Raw genomic sequence first — 21,121 nt, forward strand, 5'->3', positions numbered from 1 at the left:
CAAATAAGATGCTTAATCCTCTATATAAATGAATATATGTAAGATTTTCCTGTGCTATTACTCCCATCCATCAGGAATAAGAATCTACTCGGGGTTAGTGATCACAGATGGTTTCCATTACTGTAGCTTGTATGTTATTACAAATTATAGTAAACTTGCTTACGTTGAATTTAAAAATTGGTACCAGATAATATTAATCAACAGGAGACGTTTAGGCATTTAGAAAGATGACTTTCTCGTAAGGCTTGCAGACAGAGACCTAAGTGTCTTTCTGTTCAGACACCGCTAATATTTTCACCAAAAGCAGGAGAAAGGACCGCATCTGCCAGGGTGTGTTAAGGTGAAACGGACGTGAGTCTCAACCTCACAACACAAATACAGAAAGAATTTGGCAGGGTGAGCAGTCTGCACATTAAAGCTGCCCAAAGACCTTCGAAGCTGAACTTGTGCCAACCTCACTATTCTCCCCGAACAAAGCGGGCACCATGGTGATACCAGGGCCTATTACACGTATGCATTTCCAACCCCACCTCAGCACAGGACGCCTGGCACCCCTAACCCTTCTATCCACCCCCTCTTTTGAGTTCAGAGATTTGCAGCTGCCATGTGCAGCAAGCGAACTGAATAGCACAATACTCTAATATTACCCTTTTGTTCTGTATACCCAGCCTTTAGAAACAAAATACAGCATTCATTTAACCGGGATAAGTGGATATATTGTGGAAGAAAAGTGCTTACACTGCACAGATTGATCTTAAGCTTTAATACTTGTTTATATCCGAAAAACTAAAACTAGTTTTTGTTTGGTGTTCATGAAATTGCTTGAAAGTCCACTATTGTAGAAAATGTATACTGCATTTAGGCTAGGTTTACATCTATGCAATTGATGCGGTTTTACTGCGCGTTTGCATCTTTGAACACTGTTTTTTTATGTGTTTTTGCATGCGTTCTTCATGCATTTTACATGTTTTTTTTCTACTTAAGCTGCGAACAGGTGGTTATTAAGGAGCGGGTGGCTGCCGCATCCTTAACAACCAATGAGTCATCAGCTGTCAGCTGGGCTCCCCACTGACAGCTGAATGTAAAAAAAAGAATTACCAGTAAAGAAAAAATAAGTAGGAAAAATGGCATTGGGTCTTACCAAATCCTGGTATGGATTTGAGGGGAACCCCATGCCAAATTAAAAAAAAAATGACGTGGGGTCCCCCCCAAAATCCATTTTAGACCCTTATCCGAGGGAAGTCTGCGGGCAGTGGCCTTATCAGAATCTGGAAACTCCTATAAGAAGGCACTTCCAGATCCTGCCCCCACCCGCTATATAAATGACAATGGGGTACATTGTACCCTCCTACTCATTCCAAAAAAGTGTGAAAAAATAAATAGAAACACAGAGACAGTTTTTGACAATTCCTTTATTAAAATAAACAAAAACAATGTCCCCTGAAGGATATCTAGCGTCACTCATGATGAACGCTGCCGACGACCTGAAGAAAAAAAAAAAGTGACATGCATGCAAAAACGCATCACAAACGCAACACTTGTATTTTTGGTGCAGGTCCATCGAAGTCTATAACACGCAAAACACAATCTGTGGGAAAAAAGTTGCTGACTATTTCCAAAAACATGGTATCGAAAACGCATAGATGTGAATGTGTTTCATAGAAAACCATGTTAAATAGGTTGTAGTGCGTTTCTGCAAAGGTGTGAACCTAGACTAAAGCCCCGTACACACGATCAGATTATCGAACGATCTGTCGTCCGTTTTTTGTTGCATGCTAGTCTGATGTGGAAAGTGAAGAGGTTATTTTCATATGTATTTTCCCGTACGACAGAATTCTACTTCAGAAGTGATGTCGTGTGTTGGATTGCTTTGTATGTGTTCTTTCGGCTCTGAGCATGCCTAGTCTGGCTCCTAAGACGAAAACTGTACTAATGAAATGAAAATCGGACTTTGTGTTGACGTACGATAAAAGTTTATAGCCTGCACATCCAGTTTTTGTCGTCCGAAGATCGGTAATCGGCTGTCAAAAGCGCTATACTAACAATCCGAAAATCGGCAGATCGTTTGTGGGACGAAATTTCCCTTCAGATTTTCGTATCGTGTGTACGGGCCTTTAGTTAGTAATATCCACCAAAAGTATGTGTTTTTGAATTATTGGTAGGCTCTTGCTTCTTAAAAACTAAAAAGTCACAATGATTTTCAATAGACTTGTAATATCTTCAAATGTTGTGGTCTGTTCACAACAGATGCATTTTGGATGATTTTTTCAATGCATAGATAACTCATGGACATAAAAAAGCAATGTTTTCCTATGACACCAGTTCACACAAATGTATTGAGGTGCGTTGCGCTGTAAGAAAAAGTACTAAAGGAGGCATTTTTATGCAATGCAACATGCATAAACGAACACAATGTGACTGGAGTTACCCATTTTTTTGGGTAAAATATAAAAGATGAGATTGCTGCAAGTAAATAAATAGCCAACATGTCAAGCCTTGCACCCTTTTAACCATGCACCCATGAAACAGCAACAAACTTCGGTACCCTATATTTTCCAGTGATGCTTTAAAAGCCCCAACAGGTCATCCGGTTAGAGTTAACCATGAATAATAGAATGACCGCTTTCACTCTGGCGTGCACGATATGTAACATATATAGCGCAATTAACATTTTTGCGTATATTCGCCCCTGATGCACGCATCTAAATTCCCCTCCAAGCACAAATCCTCCCCCCCCCCCCTCCACTCTGAATCCCCCCTGCCGGCACAATTTTTCCCCCCCAATCCCTCTGCTAGCACAAATCCTCCCCCTCAAATTTCCCCTCCTAGCATAAAACCTCCCCAATCATCCCTACAAATCACCCCCCAAAAGAAAAAAATAAATTCCCCTTCTAACACAAATTACCTCCCCCCTATACCATATCTCCTCTTCTAGCACAACCCCCACCCCCAAATTCCCCCTCCTAACACAAATCCTTTTCTCCCATCCTCCCTTACCAACACAAATCCCTCTACATCACCAGGTCAAGCCACTTTTGAACCAGAAACAGCGGCAGAAGCGCCTGACCTGGGCTACAGAGAAGCAGCACTGGACTGTTGCTCAGTGGTCCAAAGTACTTTTTTCGGATGAAAGCAAATTTTGCATGTCATTCGGAAATCAAGGTGCCAGAGTCTGGAGGAAGACTGGGGAGAGGGAAATGCCAAAATGCCTGAAGTCCAGTGTCAAGTACCCACAGTCAGTGATGGTCTGGGGTGCCATGTCAGCTGCTGGTGTTGGTCCACTGTAGTTTATCAAGGGCAGTGTCAATGCAGCTAGCTATCAGGAGATTTTGGAGCACTTCATGCTTCCATCTGCTGAAAAGCTTTATGGAGATGAAGATTTCATTTTTCAGCATGACCTGGCACCTGCTCACAGTGCCAAAACCACTGGTAAATGGTTTACTGACCATGGTATTACTGTGCTCAATTGGCCTGCCAACTCTCCTGACCTGAACCCCATAGAGAATCTGTGGGATGTTGTGAAGAGAAAGTTGAGAGACGCAAGACCCAACACTCTGGATGAGCTCAAGGCCGCTAAGCATCCTGGGCCTCCATAACACCTCAGCAGTGCCACAGGCTGATTGCCTCCATGCCACGCCGCATTGAAGCAGTCATTTCTGCAAAAGGATTCCCGACCAAGTATTGAGTGCATAACTGAACATAATTATTTGAAGGTTGACTTTTTTTGTATTAAAAACACTTTTTTTTTATTGGTCGGATGAAATATGCTAATTTTTTGAGATAGGAATTTTGGTTTTTCATGAGCTGTATGCCAAAATCATCAATATTAAAACAATAAAAGGCTTGCACTACTTCAGTTGTGTGTAATAAATCTAAAATATATGAAAGTCTAATGTTTATCAGTACATTACAGAAAATAATGAACTTTATCACAATATGCTAATTTTTTGAGAAGGACCTGTATATAAATATGACTGTGCCAACTCACCCTCTGTAGCCCAAGAGTAAATAAAAGCAGGTATCACTGTATTAATAGGGCTGGCGCAGTGTTTATCATCTTGAGCACTTGTAGCTAGGGTGACCACATTTCCAAACTACCATTCAGGGACACTCCACCCAACATGCACTGGTCGGGGACGTCAAAAGGAGGCGGTGCCACATGTAACGTGGCCGAGTGGCCCCGCCCCTTACCTATTTAAGTAATGTCACTTACAATGCAGTTGGCTGGTAGCCGTTTTCGAGAGCAGAGTGGGGTATATGCAACTTTAGTGCTTTAGATATAAAAAGCATTTATTTAATGTATTTAAGCCTAACATTGCAGTTGTATGCAACCACTTAGATTCAAAGAGTGTACTTGTTCTTTCATTGTTAAGCTAACATGCATTAAACAAATGCTCTTTAACTCTGAGACACTAAAGTTGCATATGAAGAAAACTATACTTTGTACTACAAAAGGAATACAAATTACCTGAGGGATCTGGAGTAAAAATTTGAAAAAAATTAAGCCTCAAGACGAATCTAAAATGAGCTTCCCCTACTTGATATGTAGAAATCTATGCACAATGCAGTGAATGCGCATGCATAAAACGAAATTCAGCCATAAGGATCTACTAGTACTTAAAGCGGAGTTCCAGCCATTTCACTCACCTGTCCAACGGTCCAGCGATGCGGCCGCCCAAAGCCTCGATCCTCTCCCTCGGCGCTGGCATCACTGCTGTGGGCACCCGGCTGTGACAGTTTGCGGCTTTACAGCCGGGTGCCCACTGCGCATGCGCGAGTCGCCGGCAATCTTCTGGGACCTCTGACGTGTCCCAGAAGATTGCAGGTAAGGAGGGGGAGAGGAGAACTTCCGTTCAGGGCGCCGCAGCGCTCCGAGCGGAAGTGGGAGCGGGTACCTGTCAAAACTAGGTACCCGCTCCCCCTCCCAAAAAAATGACATGCCAAATGTGGCATGTCAGGGGGTTAGAATACCTAAAGCGGAAGTTCCACTTTTGGGTGGAACTCCGCTTTAATGTAGCTTAATGTAGCTGATGTCTGTAACACACTGATGAGGAGGACTGAGCACTGCAGTGTCCAGTATTCTGTCCAGGAGTTGGGACGCTCGGGGCTCCCATGGCTGAAAGAAACTCCGAACACTGGCAGCTAGGGGTGACGTCAGCGGCGGGAGGTGGGAAAACAGGGCTGGCTAGCCCCCACAGCTTCTCCTATGTGAAAGCGCCCAACTAGGAAGGGGAGGGGGCTTTATCCACCTCTTGCTGTGTTTCTCCAGGAGAGGCAGGGCACCGCATGGCACGCCTTTATAACGTCATCGGCAATCGATACAGCCATTCTCTGCATCAATGCAGAATCACGAATGGCTGCATCAGCTGTCTCAGTTTCATTCTGGGACAATGACAATACAGTGTCGGTGCCCGGGACCTGGGACAGTCCTGCAAAATATCGGATTGTCCCGGGCAATCTGGGACACGTGATCACCCTACTTGTAGCTGCTGTTGCAGTAAAGAACATGCATCCAAGGAGGAGAACCGGACAGAAAAGCCATTATTTTCCATTAGCCATTATAAACCCTTTTCATTTAGTTCCTGTGCTAAATTGTAATGAGATATGAGCCTCAGAACTGACTTAGGCTGTGTCTGTCCCAGGCAGGCTGGGCAATGAGAACCTGCTTTTCATCACTACAGAGGTGCCTCCTTACATTTCGATTTTAGCTGCCAAAGTTGGAGCCCAGGCAATTCCTATATTTATATATGGAAATACTCATACCATCCAAAAGAATAATCTTACAAGGTAAAAGTATAGCCTCCGTTCCAAATTATACATACCAAAGAATGACTTTCTGCCCCCTCTGGACTTGTGGTGACAGCTAACAATGTGCTGGAGCTCTGACAAAATGCTGATGGATGAACTACCAGAATTAGGGACTTTTAAACACAAGGAGTTTTCATATTTATAGGGTAGCACTATGTTTTGACTCATTTCATATATATAACTGTTTCTAAGTGTTGAAAACCTTTATGAGAATTTGATAACAAGCTTTAAAGCTTTATAGCTGTCCTCAAAGTTTTTAGCAAGTTGTCTGTATTCTACTGTCAAGCCGCCCTTCCCAAAAGCCTGTGCTCAACAGGTTTCACAATGCTGTAGCAAGGCTTGCAATCCTTAAAGTGCGCCTCATTAGAGTAGGTCTAGAACCTTTGTCAGCTTTTTATTACTACAAACATGTAAATTGAAGTGCCACACCACTGCCAAAAGTCGAGATATTCCAATAATCGTTGGGAGAAGGAGGGCAATAGAGGAATCATCCAACACATTTTAGGGGTCCAAAACAGTCCCTTTTATCAGGACTTGGGATTACAAACAATATAAATGGACTATAAGTCAACTTCATCTTTAAAGAAGAGCCTCATTAAAAAAATGTTATTCTCCTATGCAGTGGGGCCCTGCCTGCACTGCAATGGTTAACTGCTCGTTTTGTCTAGGGGTGCATGGGAAAGCTGTACATAACCAGTCCTTCAATCCTCTGGAAAATTGTGCTTCCCCACTTCCAGCAGTGGACTGTTCCTGCCGTTATCATGTCCAGAGCCGGTCTATGGGCATGAGGACATCAGGAAAGGTAAGAACGTTAGCGTGCTGGAGGGGTGCATGAGCAGCAGGGACCGGCCTTGAAGTTGTCGGATTAGGATAGTATATCTCCGCTCCTAGATGAAAGCAAGCAGTTAACTCATGCAGTGCGGGCACAGCCCCACTAGTTTGATTACAAGCATAGGTCTTGTCAGCAAGAACAGGTATTATCGCCTACAAGCAAAGGAGATTGTGGAAAACCCCAGGGGTGTAGAGTCCATCTGTTTGGGAAGCATATGACCTACGTTGAGTCCATGTTGTAGATTTTACCCACTTTCTGTTTCTTGAAACGTCTGTCACAAAGACAGAACATGTGGGGGAAATCTCTTTAACAGCGTATGGAGAGCAGTAAAAACACAACAAGTGTTGTAATTCTTCCCCAATCTATTCAAAACTTAAAAAAAAAAAAAAAAAAAAGTTTTGGTTGTGCATACACTTTATTTCAATGGTTATGTACAGATTCATCTATTGGATATATGGATGGGGCCTAATCGCCCTGCACGTGGGGATACCTTTCTTGCGGAGCATGCTCATCAATGTCCAGGGACCAGGCAGAGACTTCTGTCATGTGCAGTCTTAAAGCAGTTCCCTGGAAGTGTTGTCCTATATAATAATTGCACACTTTAAATTGATGTATATTGCATTAGGAGGGATGTACTGAGTCTCTGACTTCTTCACCAGTCCAGTGTACCTCTGTTAACTTACTCCCAGTAACAGAATGGGGTCCCACAGTGCACATAGCATGAACCTCTTTTTTTAACTATTTTACTCCCGTACCTTTTGACCAGGCCATGGAACTCCGTAACGTGGGTTTGGTTCCAATTGCTACTGGAATCCAACTGCTAGGGAAGAAGCCAGTACATCTACCCCCTCCCAGTGGACCTGTCACCTTTACTAGGTACCATGCCTAAGGACTGTTTGCTTGTGTTAGTACTTGGTCACTCATAGCAACTACAGTACATTCCTCCTACTTGCCTTGATGAGTTAACCCTTTTGTTGTAGCTGAGCTTCATACCCCACTTGTGGTTACAGACCCTGTTGTTTTTTTTAACGCCAGAACCAACCTGCACCCCTTTGAATAACTTCAGACCAGGCTGAGAACAGTTGATGCAACTTCAGAACAGTTGATGCAACTTTTCTTAAAAGTTTTTTTCTAAAACATTTCAGTGTGAACAGTGTGAGTCAATTTCCTAATCCTAACTACAATTAAATGGCTGCCCAGGCATACCTCTGTAAGGTAGCAGTTTCCCATACTTAGATTCCCTGGTGCCTTTGACAGACTGCAATGCGCAGCAGTCCTCCTTCATAAGCATGTATGTCTATGCCTATGAGGGGGCAAGAGTAAAAAGGAACAAGCCCCAAACCAAGCCTTCTCCTATATTTATATCACTGGTGAGTAGGGTTGATCCAAAAAGCACACACAATTAACTCTTTCTCCGCTGCGTGATAATGGATAAAGCCATTCAAACCCTTCCTGTACTGCTCAGTGGCCAACTGTTTGTATAGAACCACTGGTATATAACTACCTAATATTTGTATCTGTTCAAAAAAGCCAGGATTTCTGAATGTACAGTTGGCCAGGGGACATAGAAAGGGAATTTTCTACTGTTCTATGATTAGAAATACATGCTCTATTTTCTAAATTGGTATGATATTTAAATGCATTCTCTTTTAGGAAGACAATGCTTTATTCATTTTCTGTTGCTGATAATTTAAACTTTGCTTCTTTGTTCTGTAGATTCTACAACAAAATGTGGGAGGATGCCCAACATAACCTCAACCTGTTGCTCCAGCAAGAGTTGCCAGATGTACCGCCAAAACCTGAGAAGGATCGCATGGCAGTTGCCCAACAACTTGGAACCATGTATGTCAGATACCTGCAGATCTTCCGAAATCTTGAGTTAGCCTTTGATCAGATGACACATCCACAGAAGAGACGGCTGGTGAGACAGGTCCTGGATGGTGTCATGGGACGCATTCTGGAGCTAAAAGAAGAACTTGTGGATTTGGAGATCTCTGAATTTCAGTATTTTGATGACATTCTGCAAGACCTGAAAATTGGACCCGTAAGTCATTGGTGGAAATGCTTCTGTGTCTGGAGGGCAAACGTAGGTCAGACTGGGCTAGCTGAATGTCTTTACAACTTTGGAACTTTACCAAGCTATTTTATTGCTATACATCTGGTTATGTTACTGCTGCTGTTCACTAATCCAGATATCTCAAAGCATAAATATAAGTATGTTTCCATTGCACAGAATGACTAATGTTTTTCTAAACTGTAGATTCCACTGCAGATATTAATATTTCAGACAAGCTAGCAGTTTATTTATATACATCTGACCAAATAGCACCGAAGTTCTGTTATTTGGTGAGGAAGAGATGTTTATGCTAAATGCCTTGTTAATTTTACCAGTCCCGGCTCCGAATAATTACAGTATTTTAACAGTTTTTTTTTTCTGGTTAGGTCAGAGAAAAGCCATCCATCTTTCTAAACTAACTATGATTAAAAATGACATTTCCGGACATTTGCTCCATTAAAACAGAACTTCATAAAAAAAAAAAAAATAAATAAATAATAACTTTAGTTTAGTTATATATTCACTATGAATCATTACATTTATTTTTAAATACTGCTGGTACCATTTCCTGAACTTGGCATTAGAATAACTTCCCCGAATAGAGAGCGGGTGTGCCTAAGCTGTGAGCCACTCTGGCTGTGTTCCACTTCTCAATGCTGTCATCTTAATGTTTTTCAGTGTCATTTATGCAACCTGCCCATAATCACCTTTCCCTTTTTGTTTGTTATAAATTTAGCAGAACAGCTGCTATTTTACCTTTGTTGAATTTGGTGCAGATACAATGGGGGTCTTCAACTGCGTTGAGCAATGTTGGACTTCTGTTGTGTTGTATCTTTAAAGAGAAGGGGGGCTACCCTTCTCCCCAGCTATTTTTGGGTGCTGATCTTTGGCTGTGTTGATTGGCTGACATGGGTTGACGAAACTCCTGTGCATGCTCATCCTGGTTTAAAGATGCTGTGCTGGGAATGTAAACTGAGCTGCGCATATGCAATTTAGTAGACATTTTAACCACTTAAACCCCGGAAGATTTTACCCCCTTCCTGACCAGGCCCTATTTTGCGATTCGGCCCTGCTTGACTTTAACGGACAGTTGCGCGGTCGTGCGACGCTGTACCTAAACAAATTTGACGTCCTTTTTTTCCCACAAACAGAGCTTTCTTTTGGTGGTATTTGATCACCTGTGCGATTTTTTGATCATGCGCTATAAACAAATAAAAGCGCCAATTTTGCAAAAATAACAATATTTTCCACATTTTTTTTATATGAAATTCCCCAAAAAAATGTAAAAATCAAAATTTTTTTAACATTTTTGGCCAATTTGTTTTCTGCTACATATATTGGGTAAAAAAAAATCGTAATAAGCGTATTTTGATTGGTTTGCGCAAAAGTTATTGCGTTTACTAACTAAGGGAAAGATTTTTGTCATTTTAGTTGTTTTTTTTTTTAACGAGTAATGGCGGCGATCTGTGATTTTTTTTTGGCGGGACTGCGACATTGTGGCGGACAGATTGGACCCTTGACTGACATTTTTGACGCTTTTGGGGGTACCAGTGACATTACTACAGTAATCAGTGCTATACATATGCACTGTTACTGTAAAAATGACACTGCAAGGGAAGGGGTTAACTTTATTGGAGAAGGAGGGGTTAAGTGTGTCCCTAGGGGCGTGCTTCTAACTGTGAAGGGATGTGGCTAGTGGTGTAACTACAGAGATATACGATCCTGCATAGCAGGACCGTATGATCTCTGTTCTTACACAGGGGAGAATGACAGGCGGCTTTGTTTACATTAGCCGCCTGCCTTTCTCCCTCTGTAACGGACGATCGCGAGTGACCGGCGGACATCGGGCCCGCCGGTCAGTTGCGCGGAGGCGTCCGTGAACAAGCGGGGGCGGGAGCGCGCCTCCGGCGCCGCGCATTCGCCCCCTATTGGCTCACAGGCGAGTGACGTGCCCATACGTCACTTTGCCTGCACGGGGCTCACCGCCGCAGTATATGTACTTGCGGCGGTCGGCAAGCGGTTAAAGAAGACTGCGATCAGAGACATTGCAAATCTCTTCTGCAATAAAAAACCAGCCTGCTTGCTTTTTTAAAATGTAGACTTTAATTGCAATTTAAAGCAGAACTAAACTCTCCTATCCCTTCCAGCCAAGGAAGCAGCCATCTTAGTCTCTGTTTGATCTGTAGTTGCCATGGTGCTGCACATGTGATCGGTTATGACACAGTTGTTTAGAGAGTACAACCAGCTGTAACAGTTATCATTCAAAGCGTGCATTGTATGTAAGGCTAGGTTCACATCTGTGCTGGTGTATCCTGCTGCGGGTCCACACCTATTCCCGCAGCCGCAGCCACCCATACAGAAAAGCGCACTGGATGTGTGCAGGTGCCAATGTTTCTAATGGTACGCTGCACTTACTGGAAATTGCACCCACATTCGAAACCGTGCTGCACTTGAAGTTCTAATGCGGGCTGCAATACAAGAAATGGTGCAGGGACCTTATCCCTGCGTTTCAGGAGGCACGGCAGTCCATTCGAATGAATAGCCTGCTGTGACCACATAAAAATGTAAAGTGTAAACCTCGGCTAGCGGCTTTGGGTAGCAGTTAAATTGATGGGTAAAGTGGATCTAAACCATCAATTTAATGGTTTCAAAAAAACATATACATTCCCGGCATTCCTGGAATGCTGTCACATTAGCTTGTGCCCGCAACCAAACTGTCAAACCATCAAATGGCTGGTGTCATAGCTGATCGCATGTTCAGCACCATGGCAGTTGCTGATCAAACAGATGCTAAAATGGCAGCTTCCTTGGCTGAAAAAGATAAGAGGGTTTAGTTCCGCCTTGTATTTTTTGTGTTGACTATTGGTGTAGTTTGCTGAGAAGTTTTTGTATTGCACCATAAATGTAAGATGACAATTGTTTTTGGCTTGGTCAGGAGATGATCTTATGTCATTAATGGTGTCACTCACAGGCTAACCTTGAAGGCAGCATTGTTGGATAAAATTTGGTGTGATTTTTGTTGTCCCTCAACAGCAGTAGTGAGCTTCATTGGCTTCTACTGGGCAGCAATTTTGCCCAGTACAGGATAGCCACATACACCCTTAGGAAGAATTTTTATGTTGTGATTAGAATTAACACAAGATTCTACAGTGTACAGTTTTAACCAGAGGTCTGGTAAAAACGGTGTATTTTTCAAATTGTGCCTCTGGATTTGTGATTCAGACACAGTAGAGTGTGGGAATTAATAGGTACCAGAATACACACCAAGGAATAATAAAGGAGAATAAAGCGGAGAGTCTTCCAGACTGAGCTGGAAAAATAGTTATAATCTGCTGCCAGCAATGTCTACAATTTGCTTCTTAATGATTTCAACAGCTCCAATACAGTGCCGTGTCCCTGTAGTATTTTAACATTACATTAATGGACCAATAGAGCATCCTAACTTTATCATAGCATATTTACAGTAGCTGGTTTATAGGTATGGGTATTAATGTGAGACTCTAATCGTTTTCTGCTATCGGAGATATATGTATGCATAAATTTAAGGAGTATAGTAGCGTACAGGAACCTGCAATCAGCATTGTTTCTCAACTTTAGTTTTAGAGAAAGATTCCTTGTCGGTTCTCCTAATAGCAAAACATAAAGAAAAAGTTGGGAAACAAAGATTTGACGGTGAGAAGGGGTGAGTCATTAGGCAGAGTGGATCTGGGGCTGGAGGATGATCATATATACTAAATTTTACAGTGTCGAATATAACACGATCAGTCATGATGTGGAGCTTATACAGGGCTATGCAGTCTCTGCCCATTCCCATGTGACAGTGCTGGATGCCCAGGCAGCCAGCCAAGAAGCCTCGATATCCAAACAACTTTATCACCCAAGCGCTCACTCCAATGGGAATAATGGGAATAATAGGTGTGCCACTCTCCTCAGGTCAGAAGTGCATAGGAAAGAAAGAAAGAAAGAAATAGCAAACACCTAGTGCATTACCCTTGGACACCTTTAAAACTTTTATTAAAAAGCCAAAAACATACTCACAGACATAAAGAGCATAAATCGCATTGAATGAGTCCACCACATGTTGAGGTATTTGTCCCTGTCATTGGACCACTGACGCGTTTCGGGAGACACGCTCCCTTCCTCAGAGCCAGCCAAGAAGCATCAGTGCCGTCACATAGGAGGAAATATATTGAGTCACCTATTCCTCTGTAGACGGAAGTACCAGGTTGTCACTTTGCTTCTAGGGGCGAGGGAAGCAAAGGGAAGGTAAGTATGGCAGATCATCACTTTAAAGTGGATAAAATGTATAAGTCAGGCCATACATTTATTTATTTTATTTATTTCAGCTCTATCAATTTACGCAGCGCTTTACATATACATTGTACATTCACATCAGTCCCTGCATCCAAGGAGCTTGCAATCTAAGGTCCCTATACATGATTAATTTTCTTTTTTTTCAACCAGCGGGTTAAAAAAAAAAAAAAACATTCCCCCCACCCACACACTGACAGTGGGGGGGGGGGGGGCTTTCCCGCTGTGAGAATACATTCATGAGCACTGCCAACTATAACTAGCGGCACCGATCAAATGAAAACTTTCCAACAGGCTGGTTGTATCAAGTGATCAACTTCTGTACAAACAGCCTGCCCATAGCTGGATCGAAATTCAGCTGGTCCCTGCTGAACTGGCTGAATTTCAATTCATCTATGGCTGGCTTTAACTATTCTTTAAAATGTTCTCTCCCCCCCTCCTGCTACCTATCCTGCCTACCCTGTGTAAAATATGATGTGTGGATATACTTATTTTTATTCCCCTCCGGCCCAGTCATGTAATCCCACAGCTCCAGCTCCCTGTGTCAGTGATAAGCTGCTGCAGGGGAGAGGAGGGAGCACAGAGAATAGCTGGGCTATGGGAGCCTATGTGACCTTATGGCTCCTGGAATTCCCAGTCGTTGTCGAGCACTTCCTGAGCCGGAGTTGCAGGATTATGTCACTGGACCGGAGCAAGTTAAAGAGTCCACACATCTTTTTTTATACAGATTAGGCAGGATAGGTAGGAGGAGGGAGTGTATATGTGTATATACATATATATATATATATATATATATATATATATATATATTTAACCTTTTGGGAAGATTTTGTTCAAACAAATGGTCTGGTGACAGGGTATCATTAAGATTGAATGTTAGGGGTTGAGTGTAAGGGTAAAATTACAATAGGGTCAAAAGTTAGGGTTAGGTTAGGGTTACCTTTTAGTGTAATGTTAAAGTTACCCTGTACTATGGGAGCTGTCCACAAAAGAAAGCAAAGAACAAGGAATAGTCACCATTATTATCTGTAATATATATATATAGTAACAATTAGCGCGCCCCCCAATACCTCAAGTGTGTAAATTAATGTAAAATGATATAACCAATAAACTCTCAATCAGTTGCTAGCTGAACACTCCTCAGTGATTTCACAACACCATAGACTTGAAATTAATTGTGCATATATAGTGCAGCGCAACTAAATAAACATGTGACAAATACCATTATCATATTCCAATATACAGTATCTCACAAAAGTGAGTACACCCCTCACATTTTTGTAAATATTTTATTATATCTTTTCATGTGACAACACTGAAGAAATGACACTTTGCTACAATGTAAAGTAGTGAGTGTACAGCTTGTATAACAGTGTAAATTTGCTGTCCCCTCAAAATATCTCAACACACAGCCATTAATGTCTAAACCCCTGGCAACAAAAGTGAGTACACCCCTAAGTGAAAATGTCCAAATTGGGCCTAATTAACCATTTTCCCTCCCCAGTGTCATGTGACTTGTTAGTGTTACAAGGTCTCAGGTGTGAATGGGGAGCAGGTGTGTTAAATATGGTGTTATTGCTCTCACTCTCTCATACTGGTCACTGGAAGTTCAAATGGCATCTCATGACAAAGAACTCTCTGAGGATCTTAAAAAAAGAATTTTTGCTCTACATTAAGATGGCCTAGGCTATAAGAAGATTGCCAAGACCCTGAAACTGAGCTTCAGCATGGTGGCCAAGACCATACAGCAGTATAACAGGACAGGTTCCACTCAGAACAGGCCTCAGCCATGGTCGACCAAAGAAGTTGAGTGCACGTGCTCAGCGTCCTAAACAGAGGTTGTCTTTGAGAAATAGATGTATGAGTGCTGCCAGCATTGCTGCAGAGGTTGAAGGGGTGGGGGGTCAGCCTGTCAGTGCTCAGACCATATGCTGCACACTGCATCAAATTGATCTGCATGGCTTTCGTCCCAGAAGGAAGCCTCTTCTAAAGATGATGCACAAGAAAGCCTGCAAAGAGTTTGCAGGAGACAAGCAGACTAGGGACATGGATTACTGGAACCATGTCCTGTGGTCTGATGATATCAAGATAAACTTATTTGGTTCAGATGGTGTCAAGCGTGTGTGGCGGCAACCAGGTGAGGAGTATAAAGACAAGTGTGTCTTGCCTACAGTCAAACATGGTGGTGGAAGTGTCATGGTCTGGGGCTGCATGAGTGCTGCTGGCACTGGGGAGTTTAAGTTCATTGAGGGAACCATGAATGCCAACATGCACTGTGACATACTGAAGCAGAGCATGATCCCCTCCCTTTGGAGACTGGGCCACAGGGCAGTATTCCAACATGATAACAACCCCCAAAACATACCTCCAAGACTACCACTGCCTTGCTAAAGAAGGTAAAAGTAATGGACTGGGCAAGCAAGTATCCAGACCTAAACCCTATTGAGCATCTGTGGGGCATCCTCAAATGGAAGGTGGAGGAGCGCAAGACCTCCACCAGCTGATGTCCTCATGGCGGAGTGAAAGAGGACTCCAGTGGCAACCTGTGACACTCTGGTGAACTGCATGCCCAAGACGATAAAGACAGTGCTGGAAAATAATGGTGACCACACAAAATATTGACACTTTATGCCCAATTTGGACATTTCCACATAGGTGTGTACTCACTTTTGTTGCCAGTGGTTTAGACGTTATTGGCTGTGTGTTGAGATATTTTGAGGGGACAGCAAATTTACACTGTTATACAAGCTGTACACTCACTACTTTACATTGTAGCAAAGTGTCGTTTCTTCAGTGTTGTCACATAAAAAAATATAATAAAATGTTTACAAAAATGTGAGGGTGTACTCACTTTTGTGAGATACTGTATATAATATTGTGAAATATAGTCTCTCAAAGTAAAATTGAGTAATATTAAAAGTCCTTTAAATCCAAAGCAATTGTGTACAATAATATGTAAAAACTGTGCTTCGCCACCAACGGCGCTCTTATGTTTTTATCTTTTATCTTTTCTTTCCTCCAAAAGTGCATGCACTCCCAACACCAGATGAAAAACCTGCTCACCTCAAGCAAAAAACAATCAGGCTCATCATCATAGCTTGTTCAAATCTCCTGGGGTGATCGCCTCTCCTTTCTCCTGGATCTTGGTGTAATCTTACCCTTGTACTCACACTCCACAAACGGACCACATGTAACAAAAAGGCAGATAGTGCTTTCCTATTTATCACTTTATTAAAAAACCCCACTAAAATCCACTTACAAAAAAAGATAAAAAGCTATTTTATAACAACTACATCATCTGGCTCACAACTCCACACATACACGACGGTGGTAGCGTGACATCACAGGCTTGGCTCCTCCCTCCTCGATATGTAGAGCCCTCTCAATGGGCTTCCTCTGTAGGTACTGGAGAGTACACAAAGATTCAGCAGAAAGGAGAGGTGATCACCCAAGGAGATTTGAACAAGCTATGATGATGAGCCCGATTGTTTTTTTGCTTGAGGTGAGCAGGTTTTTTATCTGGTGTTGGGAGTGCATGCACTATTGAAGGAAAGAAAAACCATACAAGTGCACCGTTGGTGGCGGAGCACGTTTTTTTTTTTACGTATTATTGCACACAATTGCTTTGAATTTAAAGGACTTTTAATAATACTCAATTATACTTTTAGAGACAAGATTTTACAATAATATGTATTTTGGAATATGATTACTGCTTTATCACATGTTTATTTAGTTGCACTGCACTATATATGTACAATTAATTTAAAGAATTATCTGTAGGCTCACTGAAGTTTTCCCCATTTTTGTTTTTGCACTGGGGTTTATTTACCAATGGGAAGTAAGCTGTTCACTTTTCAAGGAAATTTTCCTCAGAGGTTAGTGAATGAGGGGAAACTCTGCTGACTTTCATTATCCATGTATGTACAAGCAAAAATGCTCTTTTTATTTTCTTTGCATATGATTGGGTATCCTTTACAAAGTGAAATTTCACTAAATTCATTAAGCTGTGGGGATAATTCCCTTGCAAAATGTATAGCCTATTCACCTTTAGTAAATCAACCCCTTTGTCTCTATGTAGAGGGGGCCATCTTGCTAGAGGAGCAGGGTTTTACTTCACCATGTCAGTGCTGTCAGGCTCATCAGTGGTGACTTGAAATGGTAGGCCCCTTTCACACCGGCGGTCCACCCTCTTCCTTAGTTCAGTAATGTTCTTTCAAAATAAAAACGGATTTAATTTACATCAGTTTTTCATCCCTTTTTTAAATCCACCAGCTGGAGTCCTTAACAACCAGTGATTAATTTATGTTGTCAGTGGGGTATTCCCGCTGACAGCAGAATGTAAACAACAGACCTAAAAAAAAAAAAAAAAATGCCGGGGCCGGACCATTAGAAAGCTAGGCATTATGCAGTCAGTGGACATATTTGCAAAAATCAAACACAAAGCACATAGACTTGCATACAAATGTGACAGTAGAGATGAGTCACTGGTTGTTAGGACACCTGCGGGTGCCAGCTCCTAACATGCAATGCAAAATCGGAAGCAAAATACACCATTTGTCCATTTGCATCCTTTTAGCTCCGCTTACGTTATTTATACAGACCAAAAATACCAAATTGGAATACGGATCTGAACGGATGCGTATGTAAAAAGGTGATCCTCTGTTTACATCCATTTGTCCATAGTAATGCATTGCTGTCTGTTTTTCATCTGTCAATAGATGGATGAAAAACGGACAAAAGGTCTGCCTGCACGAAAGGGGCCATAGGAATAAATAATAATAATAAACGCCTGCAACAAAAACGCCCAGGTGTGTTTTTTTCAGGCGTTTATTGGGCATTCTTTGGAGGCAGGCATGACATCTGAACTTCTGTATAGGGGTATATATACACACACACACACATATATATATATATATATATATATACACATTCACACATATAGGTGTGAAAGGAGCGGAACCCTATCCCTGCAAATTATTTCATTAGCGCATGGATGGGGTTCCGCTCCTTTCACACCTATATGTGTGCATGTGTATATATACATATATGTGTGTGTGTATATATACCCCTACACAGAAGTTCAGATGTCATGCCTGCCTCCAAAGACGTCCACAAAAAAGCCCAATAAACGCCTGAAACAAAAACGCCCAGGTGTGAAAGGAGCGGAGCCACATCCCTGCTCTATTAATAATTCTAAGAAAAATTATCTTTTTCTTCTGGCGGTCACCCTGACATGGATGAGTTCGGTCACCCTAGCATAGCAGTCAGAGTCAGTTCACCCTAAACTACATTACGGTCATCCTGATACTTGACACTTTCCCTACAGAAACTATATTTTTGAATCTAACTATAGTGGTATATAGTACCCTAACTACACTAGATATCCCTTTCCTCACACTAATAATTGCTAAATGACACTTTTGCAGCAGGAGTAACAGAACTGCTTCCACTCTTTTCCACAGCCCCTGTATTACAGTGCTAGAGATTTGGCGGGGCTATGTTATATACTGGGGGGCGTATTCACTACTGATTGGCCTCTGGACCCCCTAGTCACTCCAATCACATTCCTAGCATACTCCTGCCCCCTCAATTGGCTTTTCCTGATGTTTCTGGTCCAATCACGGGCTTTTAAAGCCCAGTTCCTGTCCCATTGCATTTTGGGCGGTTCTGGTGCCTAATTCCGAACTTTTACCGCAAAAAGTTCGGAATTCGGCCGAATTTTCGAACAGCCAATGTTCGGGTCGAACCGAGCCGTTTGATCATCCCTAGTCCTCAAGTACAACCTCCTCTCCAGCAAGCCTTCTGGACTCTGGAAAGCAGTGAGCAGCACAGTACCAACATCACCAAATCTCACTCAATATCCTGTGAAAAGAGCTGTTGGAGCAGGGATGCCCAGCATTTTGAAGAGCGAGAGCCACTTAAGCACTTTGGTAACTGGTTGTGGGCCAAAATGAGCAGAGTGGGCAGATTACAGTTCTGTGCCCACTCTGCTTATGCAGAGCGGACACAGCCTGCTCTACTCTATGGGCTCTCCGATCCGCCAAGACAGAAGGGGATGCATCCCCTTTGTTTTTTTTAGGGGATCGGATTAGAGGTAGGTGAGTGTAAACAAACACAAGTCTGTTTACATCTGCCACTCCATAGAGGTGAATGGATGGTTCAATTGGGTCTGCCTGAAAAAGGGCATGCATGTGAAAGGGGCCTAAGGCTATTTTCACACTGATGTGCTGTGGTTTACCCGCACTGCAGATGCAGTGCAGTGCACCTGTGGCTTTTCTGCAGGTTAGCTGCACTTTGCCATAGACTTCTATTATTTCCTGCAGTTGTGCTGCACTTTCTGAAAGTACACCAAAACTCCTGCATTCAGGCGTTTTGGTGTGCTTTCAGAAAGTGCACCAAACCCGTAAAAAGAGAAGTCTATGGCTCAGTGCGGGTAACGTGCAGGTGCACTGCACTGCACTGCACCTGCGAAAAAGTTTGAAAGCGGCCCAGAGTAACCAGTGTAGAGAACATTGCTATTTAATATTAATTAAAAAGTGACCTTAATCTTCTCTATAGGATTCCTGCAGGTATTGCCCGCTGTTGCTGTCCCAGACAGAGTGCATTTGGTATTCCTTTGCCTGTGATAGGAGCCGGCGCTATACAGAAAGCCTTCTTTCCTGCTGGCGTGATTCTCAACACTGATGCTCTGGGATGGCGGGTCGGTAACCCGCGATCTGGGCTTGCCAACCATTCCAGAGCAGGAGGTTGCGGGCCACATCAGAGGGCTCCGCGGGCCACATGCCACATGTCTCCGCAGCACATGTATGTCTACACACAACCATATACCAGATATACCAGGAAGTGCACTGCTATAGTATTTTTCTTAGGGAATTCAAGTCAAAAGGTAAATGTTTCAGGGTTTTGATTATACTCAAATAACATTTCTAGATGTTTTTTATACTATAGAAAATATAAAATTGTTGAGTTACATATTAGGGGTTTGGTTAACTTTTAGAGTTGGAGTGATAATAGGATTAAGTGTGAGAGGTAGCTTAATGATCAAGTATGAGGTATAGCCTAATGGTCAAGTTAAGGTAATAAGCCATTGAGTGAAGGCGAATATCTTTATTTACCCTTTTTTTTGTGCCGAATGTCCCAAATGGAGAAATTCATGTTAGATAATTAAAAACGTAAGACAAGTACCAAGGTGAATGGCCATTTATACTCTGTAAAGTTTTGCATATTGACTTGGTGCTCTATAAATGGCAGTAATGAATAAAATAGATTTGTCTGTTTTTGTGCATGGTGTAAGTGATTGCATCTCTGAAAAGACTTGAGTGGCTGCAAGAGGTCTTGAACCCTGCTGTTCGAGTCTTTATGAGGCTGACTGAGGGGCAGTAATTCTGTATTCTGTCTTTAGCTTGTGTACTCAGCTATTGTTTTTTTTCCCATAGGAAAGTTTGGAGATTCCAATCCCAAAATATTTCATCAAAGAAAAAATGAAGGTACTGAAGGATCGGGAGCGAATTTTATCACAAATCTTGGAACGTACTGGAGCTAAGGATACAGAAACTGTAAGCATCAGAGGAGTAAATAGTTAATGATATCTCTCCCCCCCTATACCCCCAGTAGCATCTCTGGTATTTTTGTGATGAACTGTGCTTTCCGTAGTGATATAAAGTCCTGCTTAGAATCAAACATGACTTGTTTCCAACAGTGTGTTTTTTTACAGTTTTAAGGGGAGTCTTCCAATTTGATCTTATCCAGGACAAGCATAATCCTATAAGGTGCCAAATTACCTCTAAATTAAGCCCATTGTCTCTCAGCCACCAGGCACAGCCTGTTTAAGCCATCTTTCATGGTAAAAGATGAAATGAAGGAGGCATGAGAGCGATGCGTGGGATCCTCCTCTGTAGCTCGCAGGTACAATGTGTTACACAATCCCATGAGTGCACAGGGAAGAGATAGAAACATCTACACCAAGCTGAGTCCTCAATTTTATACCATTGGGGATGAAAGTAGGATATTCAGAGAAGTCACGGATAGAGAAACTGATATGATGCTGGCGGCTGTGAGCATGTATAAAATAACCTGTTAGTTATAACATTGCAGTGCAGATCTGATGTGAATGC

At 42.3% G+C, this 21,121-nt stretch overlaps 1 protein-coding gene across 1 annotated transcript in view; it reads left to right on the forward strand.

Annotated features, from left to right (window-relative positions):
- DRC11 (dynein regulatory complex subunit 11) overlaps window positions 1-21,121 on the forward strand; it is a 315,369-nt gene that overhangs the window by 45,503 nt on the left and 248,745 nt on the right. The window contains exons 2-3 of the mRNA XM_082262397.1: window positions 8,357-8,684; window positions 20,444-20,563. Of these exons, the coding sequence (XP_082118523.1) occupies window positions 8,357-8,684; window positions 20,444-20,563 (448 nt within the window). The remainder of the gene's footprint in view (window positions 1-8,356; window positions 8,685-20,443; window positions 20,564-21,121) is intronic.

This window comes from Pelophylax lessonae (assembly GCF_965119305.1).
Source record: "Pelophylax lessonae genome assembly, chromosome: 6".
NCBI classification, from domain to species: domain Eukaryota; kingdom Metazoa; phylum Chordata; class Amphibia; order Anura; family Ranidae; genus Pelophylax; species Pelophylax lessonae.